The sequence below is a fragment of the Bubalus kerabau genome, chromosome 2, assembly GCF_029407905.1.
Source record: "Bubalus kerabau isolate K-KA32 ecotype Philippines breed swamp buffalo chromosome 2, PCC_UOA_SB_1v2, whole genome shotgun sequence".
Classification (NCBI taxonomy): domain Eukaryota; kingdom Metazoa; phylum Chordata; class Mammalia; order Artiodactyla; family Bovidae; genus Bubalus; species Bubalus kerabau.
Genome location: NC_073625.1, coordinates 117,947,926 through 117,966,219, shown reverse-complemented (window position 1 = coordinate 117,966,219; position 18,294 = coordinate 117,947,926). Strand labels below are relative to the sequence as shown.

General features: G+C 35.5%; 1 protein-coding gene and 1 non-coding gene across 13 annotated transcripts in view; both read left to right on the top strand.

Annotated features, from left to right (window-relative positions):
- The window catches only part of DLG1 (discs large MAGUK scaffold protein 1), a 273,463-nt gene that overhangs the window by 239,573 nt on the left and 15,596 nt on the right, over positions 1-18,294 (top strand). For all 12 annotated transcript variants that reach the window (XM_055568607.1, XM_055568606.1, XM_055568616.1 and 9 more), the window contains 4 exons: positions 6,427-6,468; positions 8,621-8,671; positions 9,784-9,885; positions 15,699-15,871. In XM_055568607.1, coding sequence (XP_055424582.1) covers positions 6,427-6,468; positions 8,621-8,671; positions 9,784-9,885; positions 15,699-15,871 — 368 coding nt within the window. The remainder of the gene's footprint in view (positions 1-6,426; positions 6,469-8,620; positions 8,672-9,783; positions 9,886-15,698; positions 15,872-18,294) is intronic.
- LOC129645183 (small nucleolar RNA ACA64) lies at positions 16,105-16,230 on the top strand. Its single transcript, XR_008711270.1, has one exon. It is a non-coding gene; the product is annotated as a small nucleolar RNA ACA64 (small nucleolar RNA).

Here is an 18,294-nt window from a genome sequence, read left to right as displayed (position 1 = left end):
TTTTAATTGAGGTGTGGGGCTTGGAAAGAGAAACAAATGAAAAATGATAACTGATTACCCATGTCATTGATTTATTTTCTGGTCATGACTTAAGATTTCTTGAATGATAGGTTTCTATGCTTCATCTCGCAGGAACTGAAAGAATGTATTCACCTGATAACTTGATCACATCAAGAAGATTTTATTTAGAAAAGGTTGATGCAGACAGAAAAAAAATCAGTAAAATTCTAAAACTGGATAAGATGGAGGTTATCACATAAAACATTACTAGCAGCTGACAGGATGCTAATTATTATACAATAGAAAATACTGGGAAAAAGGGTGGGTAGTTATCTACATCTTAAAGTTCAGGATAGGCTTCCCTGGTGGCTCAGCAGTATAAAGAATCCACCTACCGGTGTAAGAGACGTGGGTTCAACCCCTGGGTTGAGAAGATCCCCTGGAGAAGGCAATGGCAACCCACTCCAGTATTTTTGCCTGGGAAATCCAATGGACAGAGGAACCTGATGGACTATAGTCCATGGAGTCTCAAAGAGTCAGACACGACTTAGCAACCAAACAACAAAGTTCAGGATACAAGGAATAAACTAAGCAAAATTCTATGCAATTTTAATACAAGAAAATAAGTGTGACTTCATGTTGGTATTCATTAAGCTTTGTTGGAACAGGACTCTGAAAGGATTGAGAACAGAAGGACAAATTATTCCAGATAAACCTGTTGAAGAGCTGTGGAATGACACTGAATAGCAAGAAAGGTGGACATCTGCATGTAATTTCACACAACCTTTGAAAAAATAGGGTATTTAATTAAAGAACACAGAGAGAAACAAAATACCCTAGAATACTCTTCATAGACAAGAATTCAATGATTCTACAAAGAAGAAAATCAAATTATTGATTTACCCTGCTGACAGTAGAGGAAGCAATAAGAGAAATTGTCTTTCAAAACCTAATTTTGACTAACAGAACTAATTAGAATATGATGGAAATCTGGGAGGATGCAACTAAATCATCATAGCTTGTAAAAGAGCCAGAAATAGAAATCTGTGTAGCTTTTATGCTTTAAGGAGGCAATTTTGAAAAAATTGAAGAGGAAAAAAACTGGTCAAGATTACTTTCAGTTCGGTTCAGTTCAGTCACTCAGTCGTGTCCGACTCTTTGCAACCCCATGAATTGCAGCTCGCCAGGCCTCCCTGTCCATCACCAACTCCCTGAGTTCACTCAAACTCACATCCATCGAGGCGGTGATGCCATCCAGCCATCTCATCCTCTGTCGTCCCCTTCTCCTCCTGCCCCCAATCCCTCCCAGCAACAGAGTCTTTTCCAATGAGTCAACTCTTCACATGAGGTGGCCAAACTACTGGAGTTTCAGCTTCAGCATCATCCTTCTGAAAAACACCCAAGACTGATCTCCTTTAGGATGGACTGGTTAGATCTCCTTGCAGTCCAAGGGACTCTCAAGAGTCTTCTCCAACACCACAGTTCAAAAGCATCAATTCTTCGGCGCTCAGCTTTCTTCACAGTCCAACTTTCACATCCATGCATGACTACTGGAAAAACCATAGCCTTGACTAGACGGACCTTTGTTGGCAAAGCAATGTCTCTGCTTTTGAATATGCTGTCTAGGTTGGTCATAACTTTCCTTCCAAGGAGTAAGCGTCTTTTAATTTCATGCCTGCAATCACCATCTGCAGTGATTTTGGAGCCCAAAAAAATAAAGTCTGACACTGTTTCCATGTTTCCCCATCTATTTCCCATGAAGTGATGGGACCAGATGCCATGATCTTAGTTTTCTGAATGTTGTGCTTTAAGCCAACTTTTTCACTCTCCTCTTTTACTTTCATCAAGATGCTTTTGAGTTCCTCTTCACTTTCTGCCATAAGGGTGGTGTCATCTGCATATCTGAGGTTATTGATATTTCTCCTGGCAATGTTGATTCCAGCTTGTGCTTCTTCCAGCCCAGCCTTTCTCATGATATACTCTGCATAGAAGTTAAATAAACAGGGTGACAATATACAGCCTTGACGTACTCCTTTTCCTATTTGGAACCAGTCTGTTGTTTCTTTAGAAGAGAATAAAAAGTGTGTGTAGTTCAGTAGTGGTTATATAAGGTGCTCAGAAATGAAATTATAGCATACAATTTCAGACATGATTTGTACCTGTGTTTTGTATGCAGTTTATTTTTATAGCTTTCCATTTTGTAGAATACCTCAGAAACTTCTACAGTTAGGCACATAGGTTTCCTGTTACATCCCGTCTTTTTCTGTCTTAAAGACTTAAGTAAGTAGAATGGTACAGAGCTCTTAGATGCCAAAGCCGGACTTACTTTCATTTGTGTGAAGAATGTGTGAGAGTAAAAAAAAGTAAGTTTAAGAGTAGTAGGATTCTTTGAGACTGATGATGTGTAGTATTTAGGGAAAACAAAGAGAAAACACATATAGTCTCAAGAAAAAAATGTTTGATTAGAAAGGTGGGACTTGATTAGAGAGATTTGAAATGGTTGTGATCATCAAACATTATAAACAAAAGTTAAAACTTTAAGAGTTTTACTGTACTGTTTATACTGTTTACTATTTATACTGTCTTATGTCAAAAGGATAATATTTTAATACATAGATTTCTGAAAAATCAAGTAAGAAGCTAACTCTTCATTGGAAAACTGGACAAATGATACAAGAAGAGTACTCAGAAAATAAGCCAATTAAATAAACACATAAAAATGTTTAACAGCCCTAATAATGAATAAACAAAATGATATGTTTTACCCATCAGCTTAGCAAACTTTTCTTTTAAAAGAATATCCAGTGATGGACATGGTTCTGTGAAATGACTGCTTTTAACATACTACTTTTAGGAGTGTAAATTGGTATAGCGTTTTTGGAAAAGCATATCTTTTGACCTACTAATTCCTCTTCAGGGAATTGACCCTGAGGATGTAATCAGAGGTGGAGACATAGGTTTATATATCAGGGTGTTTCATTAATCTTTAGAAATTCAGTTCAGTCGCTCAGTCGTGTCCGACTCTTTGTGACCCCATGAATCACAACACGCCAGGCCTCCCTTTCCATCACCAACTTCTGGAGTTTACCCAGACTCATGTCCATCAAGTCAGTGATGCCATCCAGCCATCTCATCCTCTGTCGTCCCCTTCTCCTCCTGCCCCCAATCCCTCCCAGCATCAGGGTCTTTTCCAATGAGTCATCTCTTCGCATGAGGTAGCCAAAGTGTTGGAGTTTGAGCTTCAGCATCAGTCCTTCCAAAGAACACCCAGGACTGATCTCCTTTAGGATGGACTGGTTGGATCTCCTTGCTATCCAAGGGACTCTCAAGAGTCTTCTCCAACACCACACTTCAAAAGCATCAATTCTTTGGCGCTCAGCTTTCTTCACAGTCCAACTCTCACATCCATACATGACCACTGGAAAAACCATAGCCTTGACTAGATGGACTTTTGTTGGCAAAGTAATGTCTCTGCTTTTGAATATGCTATCTAGGTTGATCATGGCTTTCCTTCCAAGGAGTAAGCGTCTTTTAATTTCATGGCTGCAATCACCATCTGCAGTGATTTTGGAGCCCAGAAATATAAAGTCTGACACTGTTTCCACTGTTTCCCCATGTATTTGCCATGAAGTGATGGGGTTAGAAATTACAGCCCCTCAAAATTGAAACGCCCCTAAAATGCCTTACAGCTGGGAAGTAGTTGATGAGGAATGACATATTATACAGTATAATATTTTATAACCATTGAAACTCATATTAAAGCATAATGTTGTGGAAAATGCTCACAATATAAGTGAAGAAAGTAAACTATGAAACTACATATATTGTCTCAGATTTGTAAATAAACATATATATTTAGGGCTATTTTGAATGGTGTTCCTTTGAACATTCCTTTAATGTCTTTTAGTATGAATATATGTATTTCTGTTGGGAAAATACCTAGGAAATGAATTGTTGAGTCACAGATATATAAATATGATAGGCTTTAGTAGATAGTGCCAAGTAATTTTACAAAGTGAGTATATCAATTTACCCCACTCCCCACCTCCAGTAGTATGTGAGTTCCATTTGCTACATATCTTTGACTACACTTGACATACCTTTTGTTTTAGTTTTTTCATTTTGGTCATTCTGGTGGATGATAGATACCTTTTGTGGTGCTTGTTTTTTAACTATTTTAATTGGAGGCCAATTACTTTACAGTATTGTGATGGTTTTAGGCATACATTGACATGAAGTAGCCATGAGTGTACAGGTATAATCCCCCTATCCTGAATCCACCTCCCACTTCCCTCCCCACTCCATCCCTCTGAGTTGTGCCAGAGCACCAGATTTGAGTGCCCTGCCTGCTTCATGCATCTAACTTACACTGGTCATCTATTTTACATATGGTAATTAATATACGTGTTTCAATGCTATTCTCTCATACCATCCCACAGTCACCTCTCCCACATAGTCAGCTGTTAGGGTTTTAATTTTCATTTCCCTGATAAGTAATAAACTTGAACACCTTGTATATGTTTATTGGATATTTGAATATTTTCTTTGATAAAATGCCTTGTAAAAGATTATTTGTATTATTAGGGAAAGAGCATTTTACCTGTTTAATAAGCTCCCAACCAATGGTGATGATGCTATTCCAAGGGCAATGCTTTAAGTAGCAAGATTTTACTGTAGAGGAGTTATTTAAAGCACACTTGAAAGAACTTGAATTTGATTGCTTTATAACTATTGGTAATTTTAGAGAATGCAAGATAAGTAAGAGAAATCCCCAGAAAAGAGAATGTAGTACCTTTAACTTTGTATATATGTATATAACATGTCAGGTATATTCAGTAGTAGAGAAATAATAAAATAAACCCCACAAGCATTCATTTATCCAACTTCTCTAATTGTCAACCCATGGTTAATGTTTCTTCTATACTTTGACTTACTCTCCCCTTCCACTTGCTCAAATGCAATAACTAACATTTCTTTCTTTTCTATATTAGAAATCCTAGTATAAATTTAAGAACTTTTTCTTTTTTCTATGTGGCATTCCTACTTCTGGGAATGAATTTTAAGGAAATAGGACAAAAGGTGAAAAACATATAAATGAACACATTCATAATAATGAATTGTTGATGTCTATGAAAAACAGTTTAAAGCAAAATAAATAGATAAATCATGATTTAACAGTCCAATAGAATATTATACAACAGTTTAAAATGATTGTTTTGACATCTGTGTGATAACATGAGAATAAATTTTTAAATATAAACTTTAAAAAACCACCATTTTTTAAATGTTTACATATTTTTCAGTCTTATAATTTTTAATGTTCCTCCTTTATTTAAAATATACATAGCAATGATTAAGAAAGTTGTATCTTGTCTTTGCAAGTTAGAATAACGACTTATTTTTCACAATGACAGCATTTCAAGAACTGTACTAAGTTTTACCATTCTCTAAATTTAGGAGACTGTGTAGGTGGTATGGTACAGCATATATTTCTCCCCAAACTTTTTCCTTATGCTTAAATTTTTGTTTCCTTCACCTGACATAAGAAATTTAGATTTACATCTCTTCCATGGAAATTTTTGTTATTTTAGTTTTTATAGATAAAATTCCTTTTTATTGAAAGGAGAACACTTACTAAGACTACACTAGAGATTACATTTACATGAGAAGAGTGCTGGGTGTTACTGAACAATCAAGTTATGAAATGGGGTCACTTTGAAAGGAGGGGCCAGGCATATGGGTTTGTTTATCATCTTTTTGTTTTGCAAAACAGCTGTTGTCAGTTTTACCAAAGCAGTTTCTCAGAAATCCTAGTCTACTTTAAAATACAATCCCACCTTCTAGAATTCTGTTCCATTTGACCTTTTTTAGAGCATCAGGAAATCTGGGGTATCCAGAATACTTTATCTGTATGATCTCAGACATAGATTTTCATTTCTTCAGGAACAAGAAAGAAACTAAGCTAAAAGCGGGGTTATTTTTTTTTTTTTCCATTTATTTTTTAAGATACCACTTCCTTATAATGGACCTCTGTTTTCTCCAATATAACTTGTCTCCTTTGTTAGTCATTACTGCATCATGACATAAAGTAAATGGTGTCAGTGACATTCTCTCATTGGGGTTTTTATGTTGACAGTTGGACTAATTTAGGATCTACTTGCCATTCATAATAAGATTTTGTTCATAAACTGTTGAACAGAAAATGAAGCATTGTCCTTGCTTACAGATTTTTCTCCTTGCCAGTTCATATTCATTTATTTGAAATAAACTTTTCAAAGAAAATCAGAAATGTTTTTAAAAACTCTTTGGATATCGGTGGTTTATATCTCAACATTTTGTTGTCACCTTGTGTTTATTTTGATAATTTGCTTTTTTTAAACTCATGACTGTGTTTTCTTTATTTTTTCCATTGTCCTGCAATTTCAGAACATGTAACTTCTAATGCCAGCGATAGCGAAAGTAGTTACCGTAAGTGTTTTAAGTTATTTGTTCTTTTGTTATCTCCAGTAATATATCCTGTGGGGGTTTTTCCCTTAGTGATGTATTCTGAAAACTGAAAATTAGGTGCTTACTATGTTATAGGGAGAGCCAAGTAAAATACTTTATAGATAAAGTCATGCTATATGTACAGAAGTTAATTTCCAAAGTTTTCATAAAATACAAAAACTCATTTTAACAAAACTGCTGTTCATGTACACAATATGTGTATGTGTATTTGTATCTTTTATAAGAAGTAAATAGCTAAATAGGGATAAGCTTGTGTTTTGCATTTTAGTTCAGTAATTCTGTTTTGAACATGGGCATTAAAATATTTTTCAATAATGCTAAATTATAATTAGGTTTATTTCCTTTTTTATTTTGTGTCACTAATACTGATGTGTGTCAAGATACTATGTATTGCCAGCTTTTGGTGAACATAAGAAATGACAAAGGGAAAATTTTCAACTATTATTCAAACAGTAATACTAATTTATTTTTTGGTTCATTTGTTATAGTCTTGGTATTATATTATTAAGTGATGTATATAAGCATGTGAAATTTTAAAACACATTTGGGCATGGGAGGCGGGAAGAGTACATGAATATTGTCAGTTATAACACCTTCAAAATTAAAATTGCTTTTCTGACTTTTTTTTTTTTTTTTTTTACTGCTGTCTAATATGAAAGTAATCTTGATTACAGATGAGTATGGCTGCTCAAAAGGTCCATCCTGTTAATATCAGTCTAATATTTTTCATGTTGACAATATATACTTTTAACCCTCATTCATTTGATTGGTTGTTATTTTTTATGCATAATAGTTATTTAATGATTTTCTTTGTTGGTGTGGTAGTGTGATTTCTCATATTTTAGCGTTTTATTAACTTATATCAGAACTCACCAGAGAGTAGTTGTGAAGCTTTCTAGACTAAAAAGAGGTAATGAAAGTATATACTGTCTGTCTCACCATTTGCATGTATTATTAGGTGTGGAAAATTCAAATTGCATGTTTCTGATAACATGTAAAATATGTTTTACATACAGTGCTTTTAAAAGCAACTCGTAAATATATATATATATCTGATATAATAAATTTTAAAACAACAAAATATACTTTTAAAGCAGGAAAGAATATTTATACCAGTATAAGAACTTAAAAGATTTATAGCTGCATACATGTAATATAAACAAATTTAGTGAAAAGATTGTTATAGAGTCATAATCATCAAGGAAAATATCTTTAAATACATTCTCCAAATACTGGTTGATTTCATTGAACCACTTAAATCTTACAATTCTTCCTAGTTTGTTTTCTACATGTGTGTGTGTATGTGTGTTTGTGTATTAAGAACTGAAGTTTTCAACTTTTTATTTTCGTTGAGCAGAGGTATAATGTGTAGACTTTTCTGTGTAGGATATTCATATGCTCTAATTCTTTAACTTAGAGAATTTAACTTGTGAAAAGTGCTTTTAAGATCAAAGCAAAATATATTATTTCTCCTTTACTATCAATGTGATGCATCTTACTGAAAAAGAATTTAATTTTATCTAAAACTTTTTTTACTCAAAATGTTATTTTTTTTAAAAATTGAACAAATGAATTATAGTAATCAATGAATTTTTTTCATCAATGAAATAGTAACACTAATTTTACCTTTGCATTAAAATTTTTGGGTTAGAGAATAGTTGTAATTATAAAATGTATATGCAATATTAAATGTTATACCTGGTAAGACCAAAAATACAGCATATTAATAACACTAACTTATCTAATATGCATATATGTAGGACTGCTCGTTAAAGTAGTAACTTTAAAATATTTAAGAGTTTAGATTCTCAGTAAAAAAATTAATAGCTTATGCTTGACATTCCAAGTGAAAATTTAATCTGTAAAACACAGAATAATAGAAAGTTAGTTATTAATAGCACAATTATAATTTGTTTTTATATATACCAGTCTTTGTGACTCTAATTTTTCATTTTTCCCATAAATCTTGCCATAATTAATTTATAAAGTGCCTTTTTTATGTCTTCACTGATTTTCTCAGGAAAATTGTAGTATTTTATATGTTCCATTAAAGAATTAAATTAGTATAGTTATCTTTATAGATTTTCTTACCTGTATTTTAACTTTCTAATAGGTGGTCAAGAAGAATATGTCTTATCTTATGAACCAGTGAATCAACAAGAAGGTTTGTGAAGTCTGTTTATATTTTACAGTCTTATAGAAACACATAATTTGAAAAATCAATCTAACTCAATTCATATCTTAAAACATTTTTACAGTATACCTTAAAAAAACATTTTGTTAGAATTTTAGTGTTTTTTCTTACTACATGTATCTGTATATAGAATTTTACTATGTATATTTTATGAAACATGATTTAACCCATAGATTATTAAAATCTAGTCATTTTATATTGGTGTTTTATTTCTTAAGCAGCTGCTTTCCCGTGTTCACAATAGTATCACTATCCTTCTAATAACCCTTGTTCAAAATCTTGGAATCATCTTTGATCTTTCTCTGCTCTTCATCTCCCTTGTCCAGTCAGTTTCTAGGCCCTATTTATTCTTACCATGTCTTTCTTATTTATAACCTCCTTTCATCCCTCCTGCCAAATATTAAGTCTAATTTTCACTGCCAGTCTCCCTGCTTCCAGCACGATCCCTGACAATCCAGTGTTTATACTTCTATTAGATCATCATTCTAGATGACTACTCTGATTATACCACATTTCTTTTTTGCCCTTCTTTGATATGCTTCCTTGCAGTTATTGCTTCAGAAAGGATCAGTAAAACACTGTACTGTGTTTTCTCATTTGTAATGAGATGATGTTAACAATGTATAGAAACATTATCTACTAAAATGCTGGGTTTAAGTTGGTAAAATTTATCTAAGTGTATGACTTCAAACAGGGCTTCCCTAGTGGCTAAGATGGTAAAGAATCTGTCTGCAATGCAGAAGACTCGGGTTCCATCCCTGGGTCAGGAAGATCCCCTGGAGAAGGGAATGGCTACCCACTCCAGTATTCTTGCCTGGACAATTCCATGGACAGAGGAGCCTGCAGGCTACAGTCCATGTAGTCACAGGTGCAGAGCTGAGTGACACTAACACTTATGAACTTGACTTCAAACAGATTGAAGTTTAAGATTTTAATAAATGTTTGGAAACTATCAAGTTGAGCATCATTGGTAGAGAAAGAAAAAAAGGAAATTCTTCATAAGGATACTTTTGTTTTCTAGTAAAAATACATAGATGTTTGTTGAGTGTTTATTCCTTTTAACATGCAGTTTATTTTTATAGTTAATTATACTCGACCAGTGATCATATTGGGACCTATGAAAGACAGGATAAATGATGACCTGATCTCAGAATTTCCTGACAAATTTGGATCATGTGTTCCTCGTGAGTAACTCACATAAAAATTCTTAGTTAATGTTCTTAACATTTTGTCACTGTGTGGTCAGAGTAAGCATTGCCTTTTTTTTCCTCTTTTTTATTTTTTAAATTATGAAAGTATGAAACGCATTTATAGGAGACTTGGTAAATACAGAACAAAGTTATATATAGTTTCACTATTATATTACAATTATTTTTTTTACTAGATAAATTAAGATTTTTAGTTGGAGTTTCAATAGCAAATTCTCAAAAATTAATAACAATAAATATACAGAAAAGTAGAAGAATGTAGTAGACCTCAAAAGCACTATAACCAATTCAACATTATTAAGGTTTATATAGTTTTCACACTATAGTGGGAAACAAATTCTATTCAGGTTCCCATAGACTATAAACTAGGAGACACTGGAACATATCCAGGGACATAAAACAGGTGCAGAAAAAATTTGTGGTCTAATGAAACTCAAATCATACAGAGTCTGTCCTGTTACCACTGTGGAATTATGTTAAAAATCAGTATCAAAAGATATTTGAAAATAAGCCACATATTTTCAAGTGTAGTGTGACATTTACCAATAGAGATCTTTGACCTAGCCATTGAAAGCCTCATTAAAGTTAGAAGACTGAAAAAACACAGACGGTGATTGTAGAGAAGAAAACATTTAAGTGAGAAATTGATATCAAAGATAGTTAAGTAGAAGTACATGCACTCATCTCCTCCTGCAAGAGCACTAAAATTACAACTAGCTATTGAACAACATTCGACAGAACACTGGAACCCACCAAAAAAAGATAATCCATGTCCAAAGACAAAGAAGCTGCAACAAGATGGTGGGAGAGGTGCAAACACAATAAAATGAAATCCCATACCTGCTAGGTGGCCGACCCACAATCTAGAGAACAATAGTACCAAAGAAGTTCTCCTCCTGTTGTGGCAGTTCTGAGCCTCCTGTCAGGATTTGCAGCCTGCACATCCAGCAAAGGGACTGGGAATCCCCAGGCAGTCTGACTTTGAAGGCCAGTGGAATTTGATTACAGACTAGGGGAAACAGAGACTGCACTCTTGGAGGACACAAACAAAATCTTGTACACGCCAAGACCCAGGGGAAAGGAGCAGTGACTCCACAGGAGACTGAACCAAGCCTACCTGCTGGTGTTGGAGGGTCTCCTGTGGAGGTGTGGGTCAGCAGTGACTTGCCATAGGGACAGAGGCAATGGCAGGAGCAGTCCTAGGGCGGCCCTTTGGTGTAAGTCCTCTTGGAAAGTTGCCATTAACCCATAGAGCCTATAAACCCCAGGGCTTAAGTCAAACAACTAATAGGGAGGGAGCACAGCCCCACCCATCAGTAGATAATTGGATTGAAGTTTTACTGAGCACAGCCCTGCCCACCAGAGCAAGACTCAGTTTTTCCCACCACCAGTCCCTCCCATCAGGAAGCCTATACAAGCCTCTTAGCCTCATTCACCAGAGGGCAGACAGTAGAAGCAAGAATAATTACAATCCCACAGCAGCTAGAAACAAAACCACATCACAGAAAGTTAACCAGGATGAAAAAGCAGAGGGTTTTGTCCCATATGAAGGGACAAGGTAAAACCCCAGAAAAACAAATGAATAAAGTGGTGATGGGCAACCTTCCAGAAAAAGAATTCAGAATAATGATAGTGGAGATGATCTAGGATCTCGGGAAAAGAATGGAGGCAAAGATTGAGAAGATGCAAGAAATGTTTACCAAAGACCTAGAAAAAACAAACCAGTGAAAGCGATGGCACCCCACTCCAGTACTCTTGCCTGGAGAGTCCCATGGACGGAGGAGCCTGGTGGGCTGCAGTCCATAGGGTCGTGAAGAGTCGGACACAACTGAGCGACTTCCCTTTCACTTTTCACTTTCATGCATTGGAGAAGGAAATGGCAACCCACTCCAGTGTTCTTGCCTGGAGAATCCCAGGGATGGGGGAGCCTGGTGGGCTGCCATCTATGCGGTCGCACAGAGTCGGACATGACTGAAGTGACTTAGCAGCAGCAGAAAGAACAAACAAAAATGAACAATACACTAGAAGGAATCAATAGCAGAATAACTGATGTAGAACAGATAAGTGACCTACAGGACAGAATGGTGAAAATCACTGCTGCAGAACAGAGTATAGGAAAAAATAAAAAGCCTAAGAGACCTCTGAGACAGCATTAAACACACCAACATTCACATTATAAGGGTCCCAGAAGGAGGAGAGAGAGAGAGAAAGGACCTGAGAAAATATTTGAAGAGATAATAGCCAAAAACTTCCCTAAAGTGGGAAAGGAAATAGCCAAGTCCAAGAAGCACAGAGAGTCCCAGGCAGGATGAACTCAAGGAGGAATACACCAAGACACATAGTAGTCAAACTGACAGAAATTAAAGACAAAATATTAAAAGCAAAAAGGGGAAAATGACAAATAACATACAAGGCAATTCCCATAAGGTTATCAGCTGATATCTCAACAGAAACTCTCTATGGCAGAAGAAAATGGCACAGTATATTTAAAGCAATGAAAGGGAAGAACCTACAACCAAGAATACTCTACCCAGCAAGACTCTCATTCAGATTTGACAGAGAAATCAAAAGCTTTCCAGGCAAGCAAAAGTTAAGAAAATTCAACACCAAACCCAGCTTTACGACAAACACTAAAGGAACTTCTCTAAGCAGGAAACCCAAGACAAGGACAAGACCTACAAAAAATAAATCCAAAACAATTAAGAAAATGGATAAAGAATCATACATATGGACAATTACCTTAACTCTGAATGGATTAAATGAACCAACCAAAAGACCTAGATGGGCTGGGCAGATGAGAACATGTGCATGTATGCACTTTGACTAACCACATCACTCTACTTAACCCCCCAAATTATATGTAATTATTTTGTATTATTAGGTTCAACAGGTTTCCATTATGGCTTGCAATTGTAATTATCTTTTTTTATTGTCTGGTTATCGATTGTGAAAACTGATAAACATCTTTTACTATCGTGATTATGTAACTATTACTTAATACCATTGTATCATGATTGGTCAACAGAAAATAATATAATTCTGTATCACTGCTGCTGCTGCTGCTAAGTCACTTCAGTCGTGTCCGACTCTGTGCGACCCCATAGATGGCAGCCCACCAGGCTCCCCCGTCCCTGGGATTCTCCAGGCAAGAACACTGGAGTGGGTTGCCATTTCCTTCTCCAATGCGTGAAAGTGAAGTCAGTCAGTCGTGTCCGACTCCCAGCGACCCCATGGACTGCAGCCCACCAGGCTCTCTTCTAAGATGTGGTACATATATACAATGGAGTATTACCCTGCCATAAAAAGAGTGAAATAATGCCATTTGCAGCAACATGAATAGACCTAGAGATTGTCATACTGAGTTTTAAGGCATACAAAGAAAAACCAATGTATGATACTGCTTATATGTGGGACGTAAAAAAAAATAATAATACAAATGAATCTGTTTACAGAATGGAAGCAGGCTCACAGACATAGAAAACAAATCTATAGTTACCAAAGGGAAAAGAGGTAGGGGAGGTATTAATTAGGAGTTTAGGATTAGCAGATACATGCTACTTGCTTGAAAGTGAAAGTGAAGTCGCTCAGTCGTGTCCAACTCTTAGCAACCCCATGGACTGCAGCCTACCAGCCTCCTCCATCCATGGGATTTTCCAGGCAAGAGTACTGGAGTGGGGTGCCGTTCACTTTTCACTTTCATGCATTGGAGAAGGAAATGGCAACCCACTCCAGTATTCTTGCCTGGAGAATCCCAGGGATAGGGGAGCCTGGTGGGCTGCCGTCTGTGGGGTCGCACAGAGTCTGATACAACTGAAGCAGCTTAGCAGCAGCAGCAGCTACTTGCTTAATCACTTCAGTTGTGTCCAACTTTGTGTGACACTATGGACTGCAGCCTTTCAGGCTCTCTGTCCATGGGATTCTCTAGGCAAGAATACTGGAGTGGGTTGCCATGACTTTCTCCAGGGGATCTTCTCGACCCAGGGATCAAACCTGGGTCTCCTGCCTTTCAAGCAGTTTCTTTACCACTGAGCCACCAGGGAATCCCAATCTGAATACTGTCTCCTATCAAATGTATCACCATCCTCCAGATTTAGAGCATATGCTGGCATAAACTGTTACATCACAGTTAAGTGTGAAACCTTGCTTCAAAATATTGCTCATTATTAATTTTCAGAAGATACATCATAGGACCATAAGAGTAACTGGTGGGCAAATGGCTGAGAAATACCAAGTACAAAACAAAATACCAATTACAACAGATATAAACTAATATATATATTAGTTATCTATAACTAGATAACTAATAAGGACCTACTGTGTAGCACAAGGAATTCTACACAGTACTCTATAATGACCAGTATGGGTAAAGAATCTATAAAGAGTGGATATATGTATAACTGAGTCACCTTTCTATACAGCAGAAATTAACACAAAATTTTAAATCAACTATATACTCCAATAAATTTTTTTAAAAGATACTTTAAAGATTCGATGTATTTGGAAGTTGTCCATTTTTAAATGATGGGTGTATCTAAGAAACCATAACAAGGAAAGTTAGAAAATATATGTAACAGAATAAAAATGTTACCAGAATTTGTTGCATGCAGCTGAAGATGCTCAGTGCAACTACATACAATGTGGAATTTTGAATAATATCCATTATTTAATGGACACTATCATAAAATCTTGTGAAATTATGAACAAAATCTGCACTTTAGTTAATAATACTGTATCACTGTATACTGTTTATTTCCGGGGGTTGGCGGGGGTGGTTTTTTTTTTACAACATAGTATTTATTCTCAGAATTGGATTAGAAGTTTCAAGTCTCATTCAAATTTTTTTTTTTAAATCACCAAGATAATAAACTTTCTAGTCTTTTAGCAGTAATATTAGATGCCAAAATACATGGAATTATATCAAATTTTGAGAGAATATAAATTAGAAATCTAGCATTCTCAATCATACGAAGTCACACAAGTGGAATTAAAATGTCATAAATTTTTTAGCTAGGCAAAAATTCATAAGTTTTCTTATATATATATATTATATGTACCATATTATTTATACATATATGTGTGTGTACAAAAGCTTTCCTACTACACTTGATAAAGTCTTGAGAAAGAAGAACAAGAAAAGACATGGAAAATTTGGAAAACAAACTAAACGAAATGGGAGTACTGAATATGAAATAGAAAAAGTGAACAAACTAGATAAAAGTAAAAAATCATCATATAGTCCAGTTGTTTTTAAACATGGATGCTTGTTAAAAGCACATCTGGAGCCTTGGAGGAAAAAATCAATACCTGAGCATTTGTATTTTTCAGAAAATTCGAATATCCATATGGATTTTAAAAATTACATGGTTTTATGTTAAATGGTAGTTTTAATGATAGAGAATTCTGTTATTTTCTGTTGACCAGTCATAATACAGTGGTATTAAGTGAATAATAGTTACATAATCACAATAGTAAAAGGTGTTTTTCAGTCTTCACAGTCAATAATCAGATAAAAAATAAAAGTTAATTATAATCACAATCCATAACAGAAGCATAATTAATCTAACAATATAAAGTAATTGCATACAGTTTCGGGGGCTCAGTAGAGTGATATGGCAACACATTACCATTGTTTAGTGGTTTATATTTACTGTATTAGTTATTCCTCCATCCTTCATATTATTGTCACTTGCAATCTCTGTTATATTGAACTTTACAAAACAGTTCTTCAAGTAGTAAATGGATTTCCTGTGCCTTTTAATATTAAACACTTAAGTTCTTTTCTATTAAAGATACAACTAGACCAAAACGAGATTATGAGGTGGATGGAAGAGATTATCATTTTGTGACTTCAAGAGAACAAATGGAAAAAGATATCCAGGAACATAAATTCATTGAAGCTGGCCAGTATAATAACCATCTGTATGGAACAAGTGTTCAGTCTGTGCGAGAAGTAGCAGAAAAGGTAAGTATCAAAGTGATCTCAGAATGAAGTTTCTAACCAGATACACCTTTGACAGTATGAAAGAATGATGAGATAGAAACTTTTAATTCATGTTTATAAAAAAGAAATGTAGGTGCATGTTGCAGCATTGATTAGTTTAAGCAGTGTTATAAATTTATTCAACTAAATATTAACATTTAGGTTAATTTTAGAAAAATGTAAGATAAAGTAGATAAAGAAGATCAACAGTCAGTGTTGGTTGAAAATCACGTTTGACTTTGGCCATGGCCACAGGTGAGATTCAGCACCCAGAGCCACTAGGGGCCTTAGCTCACTGCCTCTTCTCCATGTGGGGAGGTGAAACCCAGGCACTGACATGCAAAAAAAAAAAAAAAGATCAACTGGGAAAATAAGAATAGAAATGATAACATAAGTCTTTCTTAAGAGGCCTGTGTCATGTGTACTCAGTCATGTCCGACTCTTTGCGACCCTATGGACTGCAGCCCACCTGGCTCCCCTGTCCGTGGAATTTTTCTAGGCAAGAATACTGGAGTGGGCTCCCATTTCTTCCTCCAAGGGATCTTCCTGACCCAGGGATCAAACCTTCGTCTCCTGCAACTCCTGCATTCACAGGTGGATTCTTTACCACTGAGCCACTTGGGAAGCCCCCTGTTGAAGAGGGGTGGGTGATTATTTTGAGGTCCTGTCCATTTGCTAGAGATTGACCTTTTGTTTAGCGCTAGCTTTCCAACATCTAGCATAATTAAGAAGCTAAGATCAGCAATGTCCATCAATAAAAATGAACCAGATGTTCAAGATAAGTGTGAGTTGCTCTTGGTACTGAGACTAGACAAAAATTTCCCCTGAATGGTCATTTAATAAAAGACAGAGTGGAAATTCTCAATAACACTGTAACAGCAGCAGATTTTTTGAAAGCAGTCTGATGATATATTGACCTTGGGTTAAAGCAGTCTTAATGGTGAAGTCAAAACAGTGTGCTCCAGGTGTGCTGCTTGACTTAAATAATTTTGGGGCCTAGAGAATAAACATCAACAAAGTATTTTATACCTTCAAAACTATATAGTAGTTTAAGATTCAGTCATGAGATATCTACAAAAAATACAGCAGTAATTCAGCATCTCAGTTTTCCATCTCTTAGTGTTCCTTTTTCTACTAAGAGGTTTGATTAATTCTTAATTAGAACTAATAATTAGAGCTAATTCTAATTAGTTTAAAAATCATAAAAATGGACATGGTCAGTGATGGCAGGAATTTGGGAAAATAGAAAATCCTATTAGATATTATTAATGGGGGTAAAATTAATAGAACTTCATTTGAGAATAATTTGGCAATACCAAATAAATGTATACAACCTGTGACTCAGAAATTCTACTTTTTGATATCTAAGTAGAGGTTTTGATATCTAAGTATGTGTAATGATATGCATAGTAGAACTTTACAGTAGTGAAAAATTAGACTCAGCAAAGGAGAATGAATAATTATTTATGCATGCAGTAGGATGCAGCAGCTAAAGTGAATAAACTAGAATATCGACTAATTGTGTGTAGCCACATTAATAAATCTCAAAATTGTAAGTCAATAAAGTTGTAAAAGATATATACAGGATGACACTATTTACGGAGAAGGCAATGGCACCCCACTCCAGTACTCTTGCCTGGAAAATCCCATGGATGGAGGAGCCTGGTAGGCTGCAGTCCATGGGGTCGCTAAGAGTCGGACACGACTAAGCAACTTCACTTTCACTTTTCACTTTCCTGCATTGGAGAAGGAAATGGCAACCCACTCCAGTGTTCTTGCCTGGAGAATCCCAGGGACGGGGGAACCTGGTGGGCTTCCGTCTATGGGGTCGCACAGAGTCGGACATGACTGAAGTGACTTGGCAGCAGCAGACACTATTTATATAAACTTTAATTAACATAAAACAGCCTAAATAGATTATTGATACATATTTTGTGTTTTTATAAATGTATTTTATGTTTTCATTAACTTAAAAACAGGCATAGGTATAATAAAATAAACTATGAGGAGATATAGTACAGCACAAGGAGTATAATAACTATAAATAGAATATAACCTTTAAAATGTATGAATCACTATGTTTTATACCAGAAACTTCTGTAATATTGTACTTATACAGTATTGTGGGTTGCTCTTTCCTACTCCAGGGGGATCTTCCCAACCCAGGGATCAAACCCACATATTTTGCATCTCCTGTATTGACAGGCAGATTTTTTACTACTGCATCAGCTGGGTTGCCTAGTATGCTCCTTAATACCCTTAATTTGGCTAAAATAAAAGTACCTCTTAAATGTGACTACATTGTCTCTGGTTGTTTTCCTATTCTATAGCTTGCGTGTGCACATGCTCAGTCACATCCAACTGTTTACGAACCCATGGACTATAGCCCACCAGGTTCCTCTATC